Source organism: Rattus norvegicus, chromosome 4, assembly GCF_021556685.1.
Source record: "Rattus norvegicus strain SHRSP/BbbUtx chromosome 4, alternate assembly SHRSP_T2T, whole genome shotgun sequence".
NCBI classification, from domain to species: Eukaryota; Metazoa; Chordata; class Mammalia; order Rodentia; family Muridae; genus Rattus; species Rattus norvegicus.
Window position 1 is genome coordinate 125,220,240 of NC_141537.1, and position 16,030 is coordinate 125,236,269.

Genomic DNA, 16,030 nt, shown 5'->3' on the forward strand with positions numbered 1-16,030 from the left:
ATTTTGTGGTGAAAGCGTCCGACGTCCGACTACATTTCCCAGCAATCCTTGAGACGCGCATGCGCAGACAACTTGAGACGTAGGCGGGGCCGTAACTCTTATCCCGAGTCCCGCCAGGTCCTGGATTCCTCGAGGAGTCTTGCAGCTCTGTGGCAGACAGGACACCGTATTCTGCGTTCCGGTCGTCATCCCAATTCCTAGAGGAACAAAGCAAGACGGCGGCAGCGAACCAGGCCCACCATGGCAGCGAACGTGAGTGCTTCCTGATCCCCGGGTTACACCATTATCTGGGTCGTTTTTCCCCTAGGTTTGCGCTGGGTCCTTCGGCCTTGCGACCCCAGTGGGTGCGGCTGCCCTCAGCTCCCTGAACTCGTCTATCTCGGGCTGCACGTTTGTGGGACTCAGCTCTTAGTCGAATCCGCTCGTGCACGGCTGCTTCTTCCACTCCTAGTTTCTTTCTGGGCCCCTGGGGATATAAAACTTGTGGAACTGAAGGACCACGAGAAAAGTGTCTGTCGGTGAGCAGATTAAGGTGCTCCTGCCCAGGTGGAGCTGTCCAACAAAGGCTGCTTTGGTCTCCGCTCCCTAGGGGGTGTGTGCTCCTAGGCTGTGATGTAGCAGGACAAGCCTGGCTGGATGACCTAGAAAGGGAGGCTTTTCTCTACTGCTCGGTTCCTGGTGCACTGATTTGGGTAGAGACCCTGACTGAAGATAGTTGCCCCAGACCTCTGGCCATTTCCTACTGCAACTAGTCCTTAACTTTCCTAGTGAATCCTAACATTCATTCAACAAACGGAGCAACACCACCTACTAGGGGACTGGGTGTGGAAGAAGCTGGTGACTCATAAATGCCTCTGGTGAAAGCGCCTCTGGAACCAGCTCAGGAGCACTGCCAGCCCCAGTCACACCCTCTCTCCCTCCTTGGTAGAGTGTCATTGCAGCCATCCTTGGGCCTGTTACACCCTCTTCCCAGGCCCCTCCTCTGTCCTCAAACTTCTTGGCCTCCTACACCTCCTGGGAGATCAGAGTTTGTTTCACCCACTGTCCAAGCAATATCTGCTTGGCACATTGTCCGGCCCTAGAAGGGGAGGAGAACCAAAGGTTAGGAATGCTGCACTGGAACCAGAGGAGAAGGCAACCAGCAGGCCAGCCGGGCAAGAGTGGGCGGACCCCTTCGGATCCATATGTTCAACGTCAAATTTTACAGTTCCCCAGCAGAAGACACCTGCTTGGGGGCTTTTAGACAGTTTGGCTTGCTATATCATCAGCCTGGGAAGGTGCAGATGAGGGCAGGCTTTGGAGGCAAATCCAGATTCTTCCACTCTTAACAAGCCTCTGGGTTTACCCTCATGGGATCAGTTACTGTGAAATTTGAGGGAGGTTGCTGGGCACAGAGCCTGGTACATGGGAGGTGCTTAATCCTTGAAAAAGTCACACTTAGAGGCTAGTACACACAGCCCTGGTGGGCAGAAGCCATCTTGGGTCTGACTCTCACACCAACAAACAGACACAATGGATATCTTCAGTAAGCGTGCCTTTGTCCATCCATTGTTACGTGACTTTCCCGGGAAGACATGAACATTCATCCATGTCAGTCAGGATAATCATAGACCAAAGGAGCCATTGCACCAACTCCATCTTGGTGAACCATCTTGGGCTTACTCACAGGAGCGTGGGTATTACCAGAGTCCCACGCCGGCATGGGTGACTGCCTCTGGAAGGCTGCCTAGATGGAGGTGTGTGCCCTCCCTTCCACTAGCCCTCTGCCTCCTGTATCCTCTGCACACTGCTGGGGGTGGGACACAGAGGGAAGTGAGAAGCCAGAATCCCAGGCAAGGTTATAAAGATCCTCTTCTACTCTTCCAGGGAACGTGCCGCATAATGTGAGGGCTTCATTTGGGCAATCTAAGCTATTCCGATTTCAATATGACAGTGGCTCTGCCGTGCCTAGGGACGGTACCAGAGCATCCACGCAGTAGCTGAGTCACCAGGCAGGGTAAGCAAGGGAATCTTAAGACAGTGAGTGGAACAAAAGCCCCTGAATTCAGTGTAACAACTTTCCTGTCAGGTAGGTGTTGTCACCAGCAAGTGAGGAACCAGAACCAGAAAGGCGGAGCACATGTTGCCAGGCTCATATAGCAACAGCTGGGACTCCAATCCTGGTGTGCCAATTTCCAGGCCCAGTGTGTTCCCACCCATTGCTTCATTGCTTGTTGATTCTGAGCCCGGTGTGCTGGAAGTGGAACACGTTACTGTGGATACATAAGTGTGTATACATATACACACACATATACACACAGGTGCTATTTCCCACCTCACCTCTCTCCCAGCTGGAGGGACATCTTCCTGGTTTCCCTTCCTTCCTGGCCTTAAGGGGAGCCAGCAGGGATACAGGTCTCCTTTTCCGTTGTTCAGCCTGAATTGCGCTAATCGATGAAGAAGACAGTCTAGGGTAGAGGGCCCTCCCTGCATTGCACACCCACTTACTACTTACAAGGTGTTGAACCAGGCTGATAACCTAAACAGTGGGTCTCGATTTCTTCTTCTGTGAAATGGGTAGTGGTAGCCTCTTTACCCTTGAGCCAGCCCATGATTGGCCTGTAACAAATGAGTATGTCATTTTGGGCATCTGCTGGCTTATGGCTGCCTTCTTGTCTGCAGTGGTTGTCTCCACTGAGTTTTATATGGTATTGTTCTGGATACCGTGGGTGTCCTCAGCAGGCCTGAGCTAGCAGTGGACAGCCGCCAGAAGTAGCATTAGCTCTGCTCAAGGATTCTGTCTCAAATCCATCCTCTGATCCTGGGCAGGAAGGGGCCTGGCTCTCTGAGGTGCCTGCCAGGTGACCACTTTGTATCTCTGTGACTTCCATCCACACCCACAGTCTGGGTGGCAGCTCCAGTTTCAATTGTGGAGAAATCTGATAATGTTCCTATTAGCCACAACTCCCACAGGTGCCTATGAGGCCCCAGCATGGAGCCACCACCCCAAGCATTGGGTTTTCACCCCCACTTTACCTGTGAGGACATGGAGGGCCCACAACTAGTGGGTGGCAGAGCCAGGATTCAGGCTCAGTCCCTGTTCTTGGTGATGAGCACTAGACGTACTTCAGACAGTAACAAGCTGGGTGAAGCCTGCTCCACTGACCTGTGGCTTGTGGCCTGTGGAAAGCTGCCTGGGCATGCCCGTCTGCTCTGTCTACCCAGCCCTCCTCAGCCACAGCAGGCTACTGCTCCACACCATCACTTCACAGTCCTCTGCCAAGGGTACCCTTTCCCTGAGGCCTGCCTCTATGCCCCTTCCTCCACGTAGCCTGTCTTGATGTTCTAGCTGGAAGGCACACCCAGCATTGAGTGCCTCCTTTCACTGGACACTCAGCACAGCCTCCTGGTAGTTCTTAGCCCCAAAAGGCCACCTGCCACTCTCCCAGAACATCACAGTGCTCAAGAAACCCAGCCGTTACTTCTCACATTTAATTAAAAAATACATTTCTAGCTGCTTTGTAAAATAGCCTATTGGTATCTTTAACATACACTAACTTATGGTCCAGAAATTCTATGTCAAAGGATAGTTGTCCACCAGTATCTGTGGGGAAGAGAGTCTCTTCTGGGAATCTCCTTGGACACCAAAATCAAACTTCCTCAAACTGTCAATTCCCCCCTCAGTATTCCAGTACCGGCAGCAGGAAAGAACACGTCAAAGTGACATCTGACCCCCAGCCAGGCTTCTTGGAGCGGCTGAGTGAGACTTCCGGTGGGATGTTCGTGGGGCTCGTGACCTTCTTGCTCTCCTTCTACTTAATTTTTACCAATGAGGTAAGATGCAGGGTGAGGATCCAATGGCTGGGCTCTGAAACAAAGGGCTTAGGTTTTACAGGAGGGAAAAGGGTGCTGAGGTAATCAGAAATACCTCAGTGTAAGCAAGAGGGGCAGTGAGTCGGTCGACACCCCTGAAAACCTGCTTTGGGCATGGCTGCATTCAGGTACTCACACTAGGTGACTGGAATCTCTGCCTCTTTATTGTGACAATTTTCTCAGGCAGCCCCTTCCCTTGTGGGAGCAGAAAAGGACCCCGAATTTCCAGTCTCACACCGAAGCGGTTTAGACTTAGAGAAAAAGGGAACCATGAATTTAACAGCCATCTCTCAGGTTCTTGGCTTAGGTTTCAGTCTTTAGAACTAGGACAGGACTCAGGCCCCACTGAACCTCACCACCTGTGACGGGAGGGGAGTAATCAAGAGATGATGGAGAGGGTCTGCTGCCACCATAGGTTCTCCAGAGGTTGCAGCTAGATATCCCTTTGAGGCCAAGGCACCTAGGTACCTTTGAGTGAGCTAGCTGAAGTGTGTCAGCTAAGCTGAGAACAAAGCTGGTGGGTTAGGCCTGGATCACATGATTTGGACAGTGGTTCAGATTGGCCTTTGTAAGTCACATGGATTGGGAGCCAGGGGAGTGGACGGCGGAGGAAAGCGGAGGTGCGGGACTAGTACAGGGCAGGGAGACACAGCTTTTCCCCAGCTTCATGCAGCCGGAGATTGGTGGGGTCTTCCTGGGAAAGGGATCCTGGGTTCTAGTCTCCACTCTGCAGTTGCTAGACTTCAACGTCTTTGCTCACTGAGGCTGGCCTTTGCTGTGCCCACAGCAAGGAGCCGAACAGCACCTGAGCTGATGAAATCCCCTCTTCTGCTTCTGACAGGGCCGAGCACTGAAGACTGCCAACTTGCTTGCAGAGGGGCTGTCTCTGGTGGTGTCCCCTGACAGCATCCACAGTGTAGCTCCAGAGAATGAAGGGAGACTGGTACACATAATTGGGGCCCTGCGGACTTCCAAGGTAGGCTGGGTGACTGGGTGGCAGTTGCTCACTGCTGTGGCTTAGCACTGGGCCTCATACACAGACCCCCTGTGTCTGTGTGTGGACAAGTCACTTCTCAGTCAGTCTCCCCTGTGCTAATGACAGCAGTCACAGCCATGAGGGTGAGAGCATCTCAGGTTACAGTTAGCACACAGACAGTCTGACGATAGAAGCTAGGCTGTTGTCTGAGCTCTGGGTCATGGGCATTGTGTTGAGAGCTGACGTTGGCAGCCCCATGCTGGTCTCCCTCATTCACCCCCACTTCCGGTCTTGCCATCTTTGTCTCTCTTGCAGTCAGGTAGCGCTGGCCTGGGAACTCTGGACTGTCGTGAGCCTGGTCTTTACACTTTTATTTGTTTGATTCTTTTTGAAGCTCTTGTCTGACCCAAATTATGGCGTCCATCTACCAGCTGTGAAGCTTCGACGGCATGTGGAGATGTACCAGTGGGTGGAGACAGAAGAGTCCAAGTGAGGAGCCGGGCGCTGAGGGCCTAGAGGGCGTGAAGAGCTCGGGTTAGATAAAGAGCAGTGACTTTCATGCAGATGCCATTTAACTCAATTCAAAGCGTAGGGTCTGCCTGTCAGAAGTGTCAAACCCCAACATTAGTGCATGGTGATCTTTTATTCAGAGGTAGCAATAATCTAGGGCAGAGTGGTCCAAACCTGAGAGAGAGCTCCTCAGCTTCCTCACCTGAGCATTCCAGGGTACACAGCTCAGTGGTGTCACTGGGATCAGTGTGACCCTCCCCTACCAGTCACTGCTTCACTTTTCCTGCATTGGTCCATCCTCTCACAAAGAGTACAAGTTGCTTTTCAGTTAACTCATAGGCTATCAGAAGGCAAGGGCAAGTTCTCAGTGGCCAGAGGGGTCACTTGGAGCCAGGACTGGCCGCAGCCCCACTTGAACTACATGGCCAGTGGGAGGAAAGGGAAGTGAAGGGATGCTGGAGAAGGTCCCCTGCCACCCTAGGCCCTCCCAGAGGCTGTAGCTGGATAGCTCTTTGAGCCCAAGGCCAGGTGCCTTTGGGTGAGGCAGCCTAGTGTGTCAGCATAGCTGAGAAAGCATCTTTCTGTAGGCAGGCCTTCTAGAGGCAATACCTGGGGAGGTATTGGGGCTGTCTGTTCCTGAGCCCACCAGGCTTCACTCCCTGTGGGCAGCTGGGCCTTGAGGCCATTTCTGCCCTGAGACACTTAGAGAGCAGATGGCCTTGGGTACCTGAGCTGATTCCTGCTAACTGCCTTTTTTTCTGCAGTGAGTACACGGAAGATGGACAGGTGAAGAAGGAGACAAAGTATTCCTACAGTGAGTCCCGGGCCTCCAGACCTCTGTACATCCTCAGGACATGTGGCCTCCATCGTAGTCCGTGCTGGCAGTGGTGGGCAGTACTGTGGGGCTATGGGCAAGTGTGGAAGGCCACAGCACCCCAGTCTTCAGAGTCCTGCATGCCCAGCATCTAGGGAGACCTGATCCCCAAGGGCCATGGGTGCTGGTAAGAGGATGCTGAGGCCACTCTTAACTGGTCTGAATTGTCCCTTCTTTCTCTTCATGCAGACACAGAGTGGAGGTCAGAAATTGTCAGTAGCAAAAATTTTGACCGAGAGATTGGCCACAAAAACCCCAGGTGAGAACTTGGCCTAGGTCTGAGTCCAGCCTTGCTTACCCTTGCTGGCTCCAGTCCCAGTTAATCTGAGTGATTGGTTGAGTTAACTCTGCCCCACAGGGTGGCAAACACAGGAGACATAAGTTTAACAAAGCCCTGTGTTGACTCCACATAGATCAAGGCCTGGTGAATGCTGACCCTCAAGTTAACACTGGTGACAGACTGAGTGGTCTCTGTGCACTGGAGTGTCTTGTTACTCTCAGCCCAGGTTGGGGGCTCTAGGGCGTAGTGGCATTTGTTTGAGCCTTGAACTTACTCTAGGGCTTGGGTGAGGACAGTGATGTAGCTCTTGGGATTGGCTAGATCATATGCAGCCAGGGTCCAGGTTGTCCAGATGGAAATGGTATGTGGTCATGGCTAATGGGCGGGGCCGGCTGGTGGGTCTGGGTAAAAGCTTGAGCTTCTGGATAATGAGACAGAGTAGAGATGCTCAGCCCAGAGAGGGAAATGGGAGCCCTGGGGACCGTACTATGCCTAGACTTGCTGGATCCCCTTCCTGGATACATTACAACTTGAAGGTAAGCAGATCCCATCCTGGTGTCCTATTACTGATTGTCCCTGCTCTCCTACAGTGCCATGGCCGTGGAGTCTTTCACAGCAACTGCCCCCTTTGTCCAGATTGGCAGGTTTTTCCTGTCAGCAGGTGAGTCTCAGGCCTCTTGTAGAGGTGTCCACCCAAAGGCATTTCAAAACCCCTTGGCCTTTTCCAGGGCTGAGGCCCTAGCACCCCTAGCGGGCCCACAGCCTATGATAGTTGATATCAGGGTCCAACTTGCCCCCATCTCAGAATCATATTCTGGGCTTGGACCATAGAGAGGTGAGTCCTTGGTTGTAGAACTCTCACTCCAGCCAGTTCTTCTGAAGCCTAGACTGTTCTAGAAATTAGTCCAGGTAATTACATCCTCGTCACATTTCTGTGCATGTCTATTTTGAGCAGATATTGCACCAGAGACCTGCTTTAGGCAGTTCTCAGCCAGGAGTTCAGACAAGGCCCTCCTCCCTCTGACCTCTGGCTCTACCTATGAGCCCTGCCTGGCTTTTAGCTTTGCCACAAGGAGGTGCAGCGCAACTTCCGTTGTGACTGTAAGGAGAAGCCCACTAGGTTTACTGTGGCAGCATGAGTCGCAGTAATGGTGAGGCTGTATCTCTGGGCCTCACCTGGGAGGGTGACAGAGAGACCCTTGAGATCCACATAGCCAAGCTTGGCCTGGCTGCCCCAGCAGCTCTGCCACTCAGCTGGAGCCTAGGGTGGAGGAAACCCCAGCCTAGATGTGGATGGGTGTGCTCTGAGGAGGAGTGGCAGAAACCAAGTCACTCTCAGAACTGTAGCCAAGCTGGCTAAGCAGGAGAGGGCATGGGAAAGCTGTCCTGGAGTTAGTGATTAAGTTAAGCGGACTCTGACATGGGAGTTCTAGAAGAGGAGGAAGAGAAAAGGGCATTGCAGCGGTGTGACACAGGCCTGCCATCCAGCACTTAGGAGCTGAGGCAGGAGGATAGCAAGTTTGAGGCTAACTTGGGCTACATAGTGAAAGCCTGTCACAAAACAAAAGATCCCATGCATGACAGCGTAGGTTTGTCATCCCAGCACTTGAAGAGTAAAGGCAGTAAGGTCAAGAGTTCAAAGTCACCTTCAGCTTTATAACAAGTTTGGGGCCACCATGGGCTACATGAGACCCACTACCTAAAAATGGCTCACTCCATCTGGGAAAGACAACTGAGCAAAAACTAGAGAGTGTAAGCTTTTGGCCCTGTTGTCTGGTGGCACCAAAGACAGGATCAGGCTGCAGAGCTAGCAGATTGGGCTTCTGAGTGGAGTCCATGGGTTCTGAGCATTCCGCTTCCCTAGGCCTCATTGACAAGATTGACAACTTCAAGCCCCTGAGCCTGGCCAAGCTGGAGGACCCCCATGTGGACATCATTCGCCGAGGAGACTTTTTCTACCACAGTGAAAACCCTAAGTACCCGGAGGTACGCGGGCATGCGGGCGGCTCAGACAGCAGAGGCCATGGCTTTAGAGTAGTGGAGTGTGCAGCGGCTGGACCCAGGTTGCGCTTGTTCAGTGAGACTGGAGACCAAGGGACAGGACAGTCAGGACGAGAGTGATCAGCAACCAGGTGTTGGAGAGTTGATGGGATCACTACTCACTAACTCTTCCCACTTCTCTTCTACCCTCAGGTTGGTGATGTTCGAGTCTCCTTTTCTTATGCGGGACTGAGCAGTGATGACCCTGACCTGGGCCCGGCTCACGTGGTAACTGCTTCCCAAGGGCTGACCCCAGTCATAATCCCCTGGGCCCAAACACCTTGGGATGTGTCCTGACCACTTTGTGCCTCTCTCATTTGCACAGACATCAGACCTGCTCTTGGGCCCTTTCAGAGGTCTGTGTTCCCCACAGCACCTCCTGGACCCCAGGCTGGGAGCCACAGTCTTAGTGGAGCTAGTCCAATTATGGCAGCTCCTTCACACAGTCCCAGTGCTTGGTCGTGGTTCTTCACAGTACATACAGTGAGAACTCTGTACCACGACCTGACTTAGGAGGCAGACAGAGACTCTTGGGGCTCAGGCAGCCATGGGGGAACAGTGATCCAGGTCTGGTCTGGTTGCTTGATGTGCATATGCCTTGTTATTCCTCTAGTGCCTGCAGTGACCACCAGTCCTATCTATATGAACTCTCAGTCCAGGAGGCCATCAGGGCCTTTCCCTGTGTAGATTTGCCCCAAGATGGGCTTCATCCTAAGTGCTATCCCGTAGAAGCAAGCCCCAGATCTCCTCACCTCCTAGCTGGTGTGGAGTCTGAGAGGTGGGCTGTGAGTCTCTCAGGTCACTCCACTCAACTCTAATACTGACTTCTCTGATCAGGTTACTGTGATTGCCCGGCAGCGAGGTGACCAGTTAATCCCATATTCCACCAAGTCCGGGGACACCTTGCTGCTCCTGCACCATGGAGACTTCTCAGCTGAGGTGAATTGCAGCTGCCTGTGTGGGGACAGGCACACTCTGCCCTTCTTTCCAATGCTGTTTAAGAAGCCCCACTACTACTGGTCATGGCCGGTGCCATATGGCAAGGAAGGGAACTCGACAGCCGCTTCCTGCATGAGCAGGGCACTGAGGACAGGCACTGCCCTCTCAGGCTGTCAGTTTGTGTGGGGGGGGGGAGGGTAGAGGGATAGTGAGAAAGGTCAGGAAGTGGGGATAGGAATGTGGGCAGCCATGCTCCAGCAATAGACAGTTTCTGTGCAGAGGTCTCAAAATGGACAGGTCCACCCTAGAATAATCAAGTCAGGCAGGAAAGGGTCCACTTTGTCAGTGGGCACCAGGAGGAGAAGAGGCCACCCTGGGTATCTCTTCTTCCTTCACTTCCTTCATTGCAGGTTTTGGGCTGCAGTATCAGGGCCATGTGAGTGAGGTGACCTCACCTACATACAGGTCCCACAGTCCACCGGGTACGCCTTTTCCAGCTGTGTTTGGGAAAGGTCAGATCTTACCCAGTGCTGAGGTGGAGGGATGCTGACCCTTAGTTCTGTGCCGGAGACAGTGAGACTGTGGTGATCTCACTCTTGCTGATACAGCCAGAGGATCATCCCTGTGTGCATTAAGCAAATGTGGGGGTTTCAATCCAGAACAGACAGAAAAGGCCAAGGGTACAGCTGGCTTCAGAGCACAGCTGTGCCCTTCTGCTGCTATTACTGGGTGCTCAGCTGCTCTCTGTCCTCCCTCCCAGCTATAGCCAGTGTGTCAGTGTCAGGGCACAAGCCGCTCCTTTTACCTGGCCAAGATAGGGTGTGGTTGGTCTGTGTTTGGGGAGCCTGGTTACCGGGCTCAGGGTGGGGCTACTACCTCCCAGCCTAGGCTGAGTCACCCTAGGGACAGCTCTAAAATTAGAAGTCCTTTTCTCTCTCCCAGGACTTTTTTTGCCCAGCCCCTGGTTTCTAGCCTTCTCTGGCAGAGTCCCAGGAACTATCCTCCAGAAAGTGGTGGGTCGGATGCGTGGCTGAAGGGACCCAGAGGGAAGGTTCATCTATAGACAAGCTGCTGGCAGGCACACAGAACTGAGAAGAAAGCTGGGTCCCAAAGTCAGAAAGCTGGAACTCCAGAGTCTGGAGAGTTCAGGAATCACAGGCTCCTGTCAAGTTCCCATTAGTCCTGGCACTGCTTCCCACCAGCTGCAAACCATCCTCATCTGTGAAATAAATCATTTTTAAAATGATTTTAAACCATCATCATCTGCATCTCATGTGGGTAGCACAGGCATATCTGAATAGTTTTCAAGTTAACTGCCTTATGGTGAGGCCATGGGGTTTTATGACAACCTCACAGAGCCTCAGCTTCCTGTCTCCTTAAAATGAAGGAAGATTCCAGTTGGGTTAAGAGTGGGGTATTTCTTAGCCACTGGGCTGTGGCCGCTAAATGCTGAGACAGGTATTGTCCGTTGTGTGATGTCTTAGAGTTGGACAGTCAGAGAACTGTTCAATCCACGGCTGGGAGAGACTCTCGGGAGAAATCGCATCTAAGCCAAGACTCAGGAGGAGAGTACAAAGCTGCTGAGTTGCTGTGGGCACAGTCTCCACAGGGGTGAACAGGACCTGGCTGCACCATAGGTGGCCCAGGCCCTGGTGGAGGGTCAGGGGGTTGGAGCTATGGCAGTTGTGGTATGAGAATGAGGTGAAGAGAGGAAACAGTGAGGTCAGCCAGGCTGATGCAAGAGCCCTGTGCGGAACAGTGATGATGTGGATCACGGTAGACAGCAGGGAAACAGCTGACAGAGCTTGCTTCTCTGGTGAGGGGACCACACTACACATGACCCTAGGTTGTGCCTCTGGATAAGTGGTAGGATTCTTTGCCACAGAGAGGACGGAGAGTCGGGTTGAGGTGAGGCTCTGAGTCAGCGCTCAGCATTCCAGGAGGTGTGACAGTGTCCAGGAGGCAGTAGGAGCGGGGCAGTGTGGCCCAAAAGTAGCGCTGTGTGTATAGTATTATGTTTCAGTTACAGGCTCATGGGGTGTATGACAAGCCCAGGGCAGAGTTGATGAAGCAGCCAAAGGATGTCAGCATTTACAGGCAGGAAGAGATCCAGGGACAGCAATGGGAGCAGAAAGCACAGCCTACAGAGTAGGAGGGAGTCAGTTGGGGTCAGTGTTCTGGAAGCAGCAAACACTGGGGTTGAGGGCTAATGCTTCACCTAGGATCCCAGACTGCCCATTCAGAAAGATGGGAGGTGTCTACGTATGGGATAGATGCAGTGGGAAGGATGGTGACCTTTTTTGAGGTGAGACCACGAGCTAAAGCCACAAAGATCTCAATTCCACATTCTTGAGCCAGATAGGCAGAGACTTAGGTGAGAGGTTTGCCTGTCTCTCGGTGCCCTGTATGGAAATGGCCAACAGCACCCTCAACGCCACCACCAGGACCCACACTGCCACTTGGTGACTGAGTCCTGACACCATTCCACCTTGTCTTACAGGAGGTGTTCCGTAGAGAACAGAAGAGCAATTCCATGAAGACGTGGGGCCTGCGGGCAGCTGGATGGATGGCCATGTTTATGGGCCTCAACCTCATGACACGGATCCTCTACACCCTAGGTAGGTGTGGGAGGTGCAGGAGCCAGCCTTCCCTCCTGTAGCCTTACTGCCTCCTGTAGCCCTGTGCTAGTCACACGGCCATCAGTCAACCTTTCATACTGATGGGATCTGTGAGGAAGACAGCAAACATCTGGCCTGTCTGTGACCCCTGTAAGTAGCTTAAAATGAAGGAGCAGAGAGAGGCAGGTGTGAGGGACGGGGCACTCACATCCGTTGAGGGGTCGGGGGCTGGTCCAGTTTGCATGATCTGGCCTGCTCTGCTCATCCTTTACTCGGTAACTGAGCAGCCATGGGGAGGGGTTTAGCAGCCTGTGCTATGAACTGGATCTATACCTGAAATCCCTCAAGTCAGAGTCATGGATATCCCCGCCTAGGCTTCCTTTTCTTGCCCTACTTGGGGATTTCCTGTGTGGAAACACCCTCCCGAGCCAGACCAGGTTTGCAGCAGCCAGCACATCTGGAGCCTGGGGAAGGGATGCTCACTTGCCGAGTTTGGCATCAGAGAACCCAAGTTCAAGCCAACCTGGTTCAAGTCCTGGTGCCCAGGACGTGGAGTGTGCCAGGCTGACATTGTCCAGGCAGGAGGAGAGCCTGCTCAGGGAGACTTGAACCAAGGCCTCCGCCTCAGCATGTCCCCATCTAGCGTTCTTGTGGTGCTAGCGGAAACCCTTTCCCCACTGATGTCTGTGGGCTGAGAGAGGTGTGGCTGGAGCACATCTGAGATTGGCAGTAACTGTTGGGGTTGAGGGGGACTTCCTCATTTACAGATGGGAAACTGAGGTCATCCATCCCTCAGACTTCCCCTGGACATCTGAGGTTGTGCTCACAAATACCAGCCATCAGAATTTAAACAACTATCTTGGCCATGTGACTGAATCCCTCTGGGTCTCAGTATCCACCATGTTTGAAATGCCCTACCTGTGATCCTGGTTCTTCCATTGGAGGCCTGCTGGCACCTAGGGCAGATGTAGTGTGGAGGGATAATGCAAGCTGTGGCAGGACCCATGTAGCCTTCCCTGACCATCAGTAAATGTGACCTGCTGAACTCCAGGGACTTCCTATGCAAGGCATGGAGCCATGAGGATAGACAAGCCTGTCTCTGTAGGGTTGGCACAGTGACAGAGCTCAGGCTCTGACTGAACAGTGTAGATTGTCAGTCAGTATTGACTCTAGGAGAGAGGGTTTTATGGGTGTCTTTTCAGTGGCCTAAGCATGGACTTTGAAGATTCATACTCATACTTGGGTCTGGGCTGCACAGGAATAATATTGTGGTAGCTTGCTGAGACCCCCCCCACACCCACTCCCACCCCCTGGTACCTTAGGTATGTGTACTTACTGGTTTCCTCCTTCAAATGGCAGAGAGGAACAGTCTAGAGCAGGGAGCACAATGTCCTCAGGGACTCATGGTCTTTCCTTTCCCCACAGTGGATTGGTTTCCTGTCTTCCGAGATCTAGTCAACATTGGCTTGAAAGCCTTTGCCTTCTGTGTGGCCACCTCACTGACACTGTTGACTGTGGCTGCTGGCTGGCTCTTCTACCGACCGCTGTGGGCTGCTCTACTCGGCTGCCTGGCTCTGGTGCCCATTATCATTGCACGGACCCGGGTGCCAACCAAAAAGCTGGAGTGAAGCCTCAGAGGCTAGGCTCCCTGTCACCTCTGCCCAGCTCTAGCTGGGGCAGGCATCTACACACCCCACTCTTTGAGAGGCCAGTGTCCACATCTGCATGTAGGGTTTGCTCTTCACCAGCTCATGTCTTCTCCACTCCACTTCTTGCCAAAATGCAGCTTTGGTGGGCAGAAGCAGCGTGAGGTGGCAACCCAGCAAGTACTGTTCTGCTTAATGCCTTCCCTTCTCGAGCTGTCAGCTGACCTGCTGGTGAAGGGCTCAGCCTCCCTGCCCATCCCTCCTTGCTGGAACCAAGTGCCAGGACTGCCACAACCGCCAGCTACAACCGCAACCCCAGAAAACAGCCATCACTCTCCACTGCTGGCGACACCTCATCAGTAGGACACCCAGGCTTGGAGGAGTGCACCCCACACCAGGTCTCTGGGTAGAACCTGATGTGGCCTAAAGTTAACACTGAAGATCTTGTCCCGAAAGTCTCTGTCACTGTGGCAGGACAGAGTGCTTCTATATAAGCCCTCAGGCCTCTGGTTCTAGGTTCTATTGCTTCACTTCTCGTGTTTTCCTTCCCAAAAAGGATCGTGTGAACGGTTCACACTTGACAGTTGCTGTTACTGAAATTAACTCAGCAGGAATGGTGTTTCAGCGGGCGTGGCTTGCCTGGTTTTAGCTCCTGAGGCATGGGGAAGCTTCACTTTTGCTATGCTTTTGAACCAGTGTTAGGGGATGCACCGTCATGCTGGGTTGGGACTGTGGAGGAACACATCCCTTTTGTCCTCTGCTATCAGACCATCTGTTCACTTGGAGGTCATTTTTATGTTGTAGTCAGTATTCTAAGAAAAGGCTGGAAGCTTTTCTAAGTGACCTCCAGTCAACTGAAGCCAAGAATCAGGACTCAGGCTTCCTACAGGAGGCCATGTCTGGCCCTTTTCTGTGGGACCGCTTTTGACCTTGACACTCCAGCCCCAAGTAGTTGCTGCAGGGCGGTTCTTTTTGCATTTAATGTCCATCACTGTCCTCATCCCAGGTAAAATTCATCCATACCAATGGATAGAATTTCTAAGTTACCTTGCTACTATTACACCCTTTGAAAGGGATACTTAGCCCTGATGTTATCACAGAGCCTTGGTTTATCCTGTATCGTTTCTGTTTGCAAACTGGTTGCTGTAGCAACAAGAGTGTTTGGTGGCTGACCAAGGTATCAGGCCCTCTGGCCCTAGTGACAGTTCCTTTCATGTCCTATGGCTTCTGTGCTTTCAGCTGGGTGAAATACAGCCGGAGACGGCTTACTGGGTTTAGGATGGAAATGATAATTCACTACTGTTCAGTGCACGCTGGAACAATCCCATCGAAACTCCCCAGATGGTTTGGGAAAATACAGTACAGTTAGTGATGCTTAAATATGCAACGCTTGGGATTTGGTCTGTGTAACATTTTCTTCTATGGTCTCTACCTGCCAGCTCAAAAGTTAGGAGAAAATTATAGAAGAGTAATTTGATGTCTTTGAGGAACCATGAGGTTTGTATTCTTTGTATTAAATTTTGAAATAAATTTCTACTTATCTTTTGGTATACGATCTTGCCAGTAGTCTTTTGTTGTTCATTCTTTTAAGGACTCAGACCCATTCCAACCCCCTCAGCTCCTTGTCAATGGTTTCAGTTCTTTCTGAAAGGGCAGCTCAATATTTGCCCTAAGTCTACTTTGTCTTGGCTTTACTTAAAGTAAGTGACTCATGCTTCATGAACCTTGAGAATGTGCTAGGAGCATGAGCTGAAAGCACTGTTTTTGAGTGGCACACAGATCATGTCTGTCTTATTGACTCATGGTGTTGGGCCAGCCTGCTGCATTTGTAAAATGGGGTCAGAGCCTGTCACCATACATGGGTGTGAGGAATAAATCAATTGTAGCCCAAGTACCTGGGGCATGGCGCCTCTGCCCATCTGAGGCACTGCCACGCTGTTCTCAAGCAGGCAAACTTTCCAAGCCTAACATGTCATTCCCATCATGCCTCCTCACAGCTGCCAGAACAGGTTACATCTCAAGAGACATAGTCATGCCTAACCAAAACCCCAGAAATGAAATCGAGTGTAGGAAGTTTGTCAGGCTCTGGTGCAGAAAGTACGAGAGTGCAGTTTCCATGGTGACCCTAGTCTGTTTCTCTTCCAGTGTCCAACATGAGTCATACCCCAAATGTTTTGTTTGTTTGCCTTGGTAAGAGTGACTCAACATTTTAAAGATTCTAAGATGAAGCAATATCAAATATGGTCAACACAAAAGCTTCCTTGGTGTGTGAGGAGTTCCACGCCTCCATGAAAA

At 52.1% G+C, this 16,030-nt stretch overlaps 1 protein-coding gene and 1 long non-coding RNA gene across 2 annotated transcripts; one reads left to right on the plus strand and one right to left on the minus strand.

The window, feature by feature from the left end:
• The first annotated feature begins 155 nt into the window (after positions 1–155).
• Positions 156–15,287, plus strand: Tmem43 (transmembrane protein 43). Its single transcript, NM_001007745.1, is given in 12 exon segments — positions 156–252; positions 3,664–3,813; positions 4,694–4,828; positions 5,223–5,317; positions 6,103–6,152; positions 6,402–6,471; positions 7,083–7,153; positions 8,357–8,478; positions 8,686–8,760; positions 9,370–9,471; positions 11,972–12,089; positions 13,515–15,287. Coding segments are annotated over 12 exon segments (1,203 nt in total). The 5' UTR covers positions 156–240; the 3' UTR covers positions 13,718–15,287.
• Positions 3,995–14,199, minus strand: LOC148006320 (uncharacterized). The gene is made up of 2 exons (XR_015686841.1): positions 13,426–14,199; positions 3,995–5,340 (listed from the first exon to the last, which is right to left on the minus strand). It is a non-coding gene; the product is annotated as an uncharacterized LOC148006320 (long non-coding RNA).
• Positions 15,288–16,030: the final 743 nt, after the last annotated feature.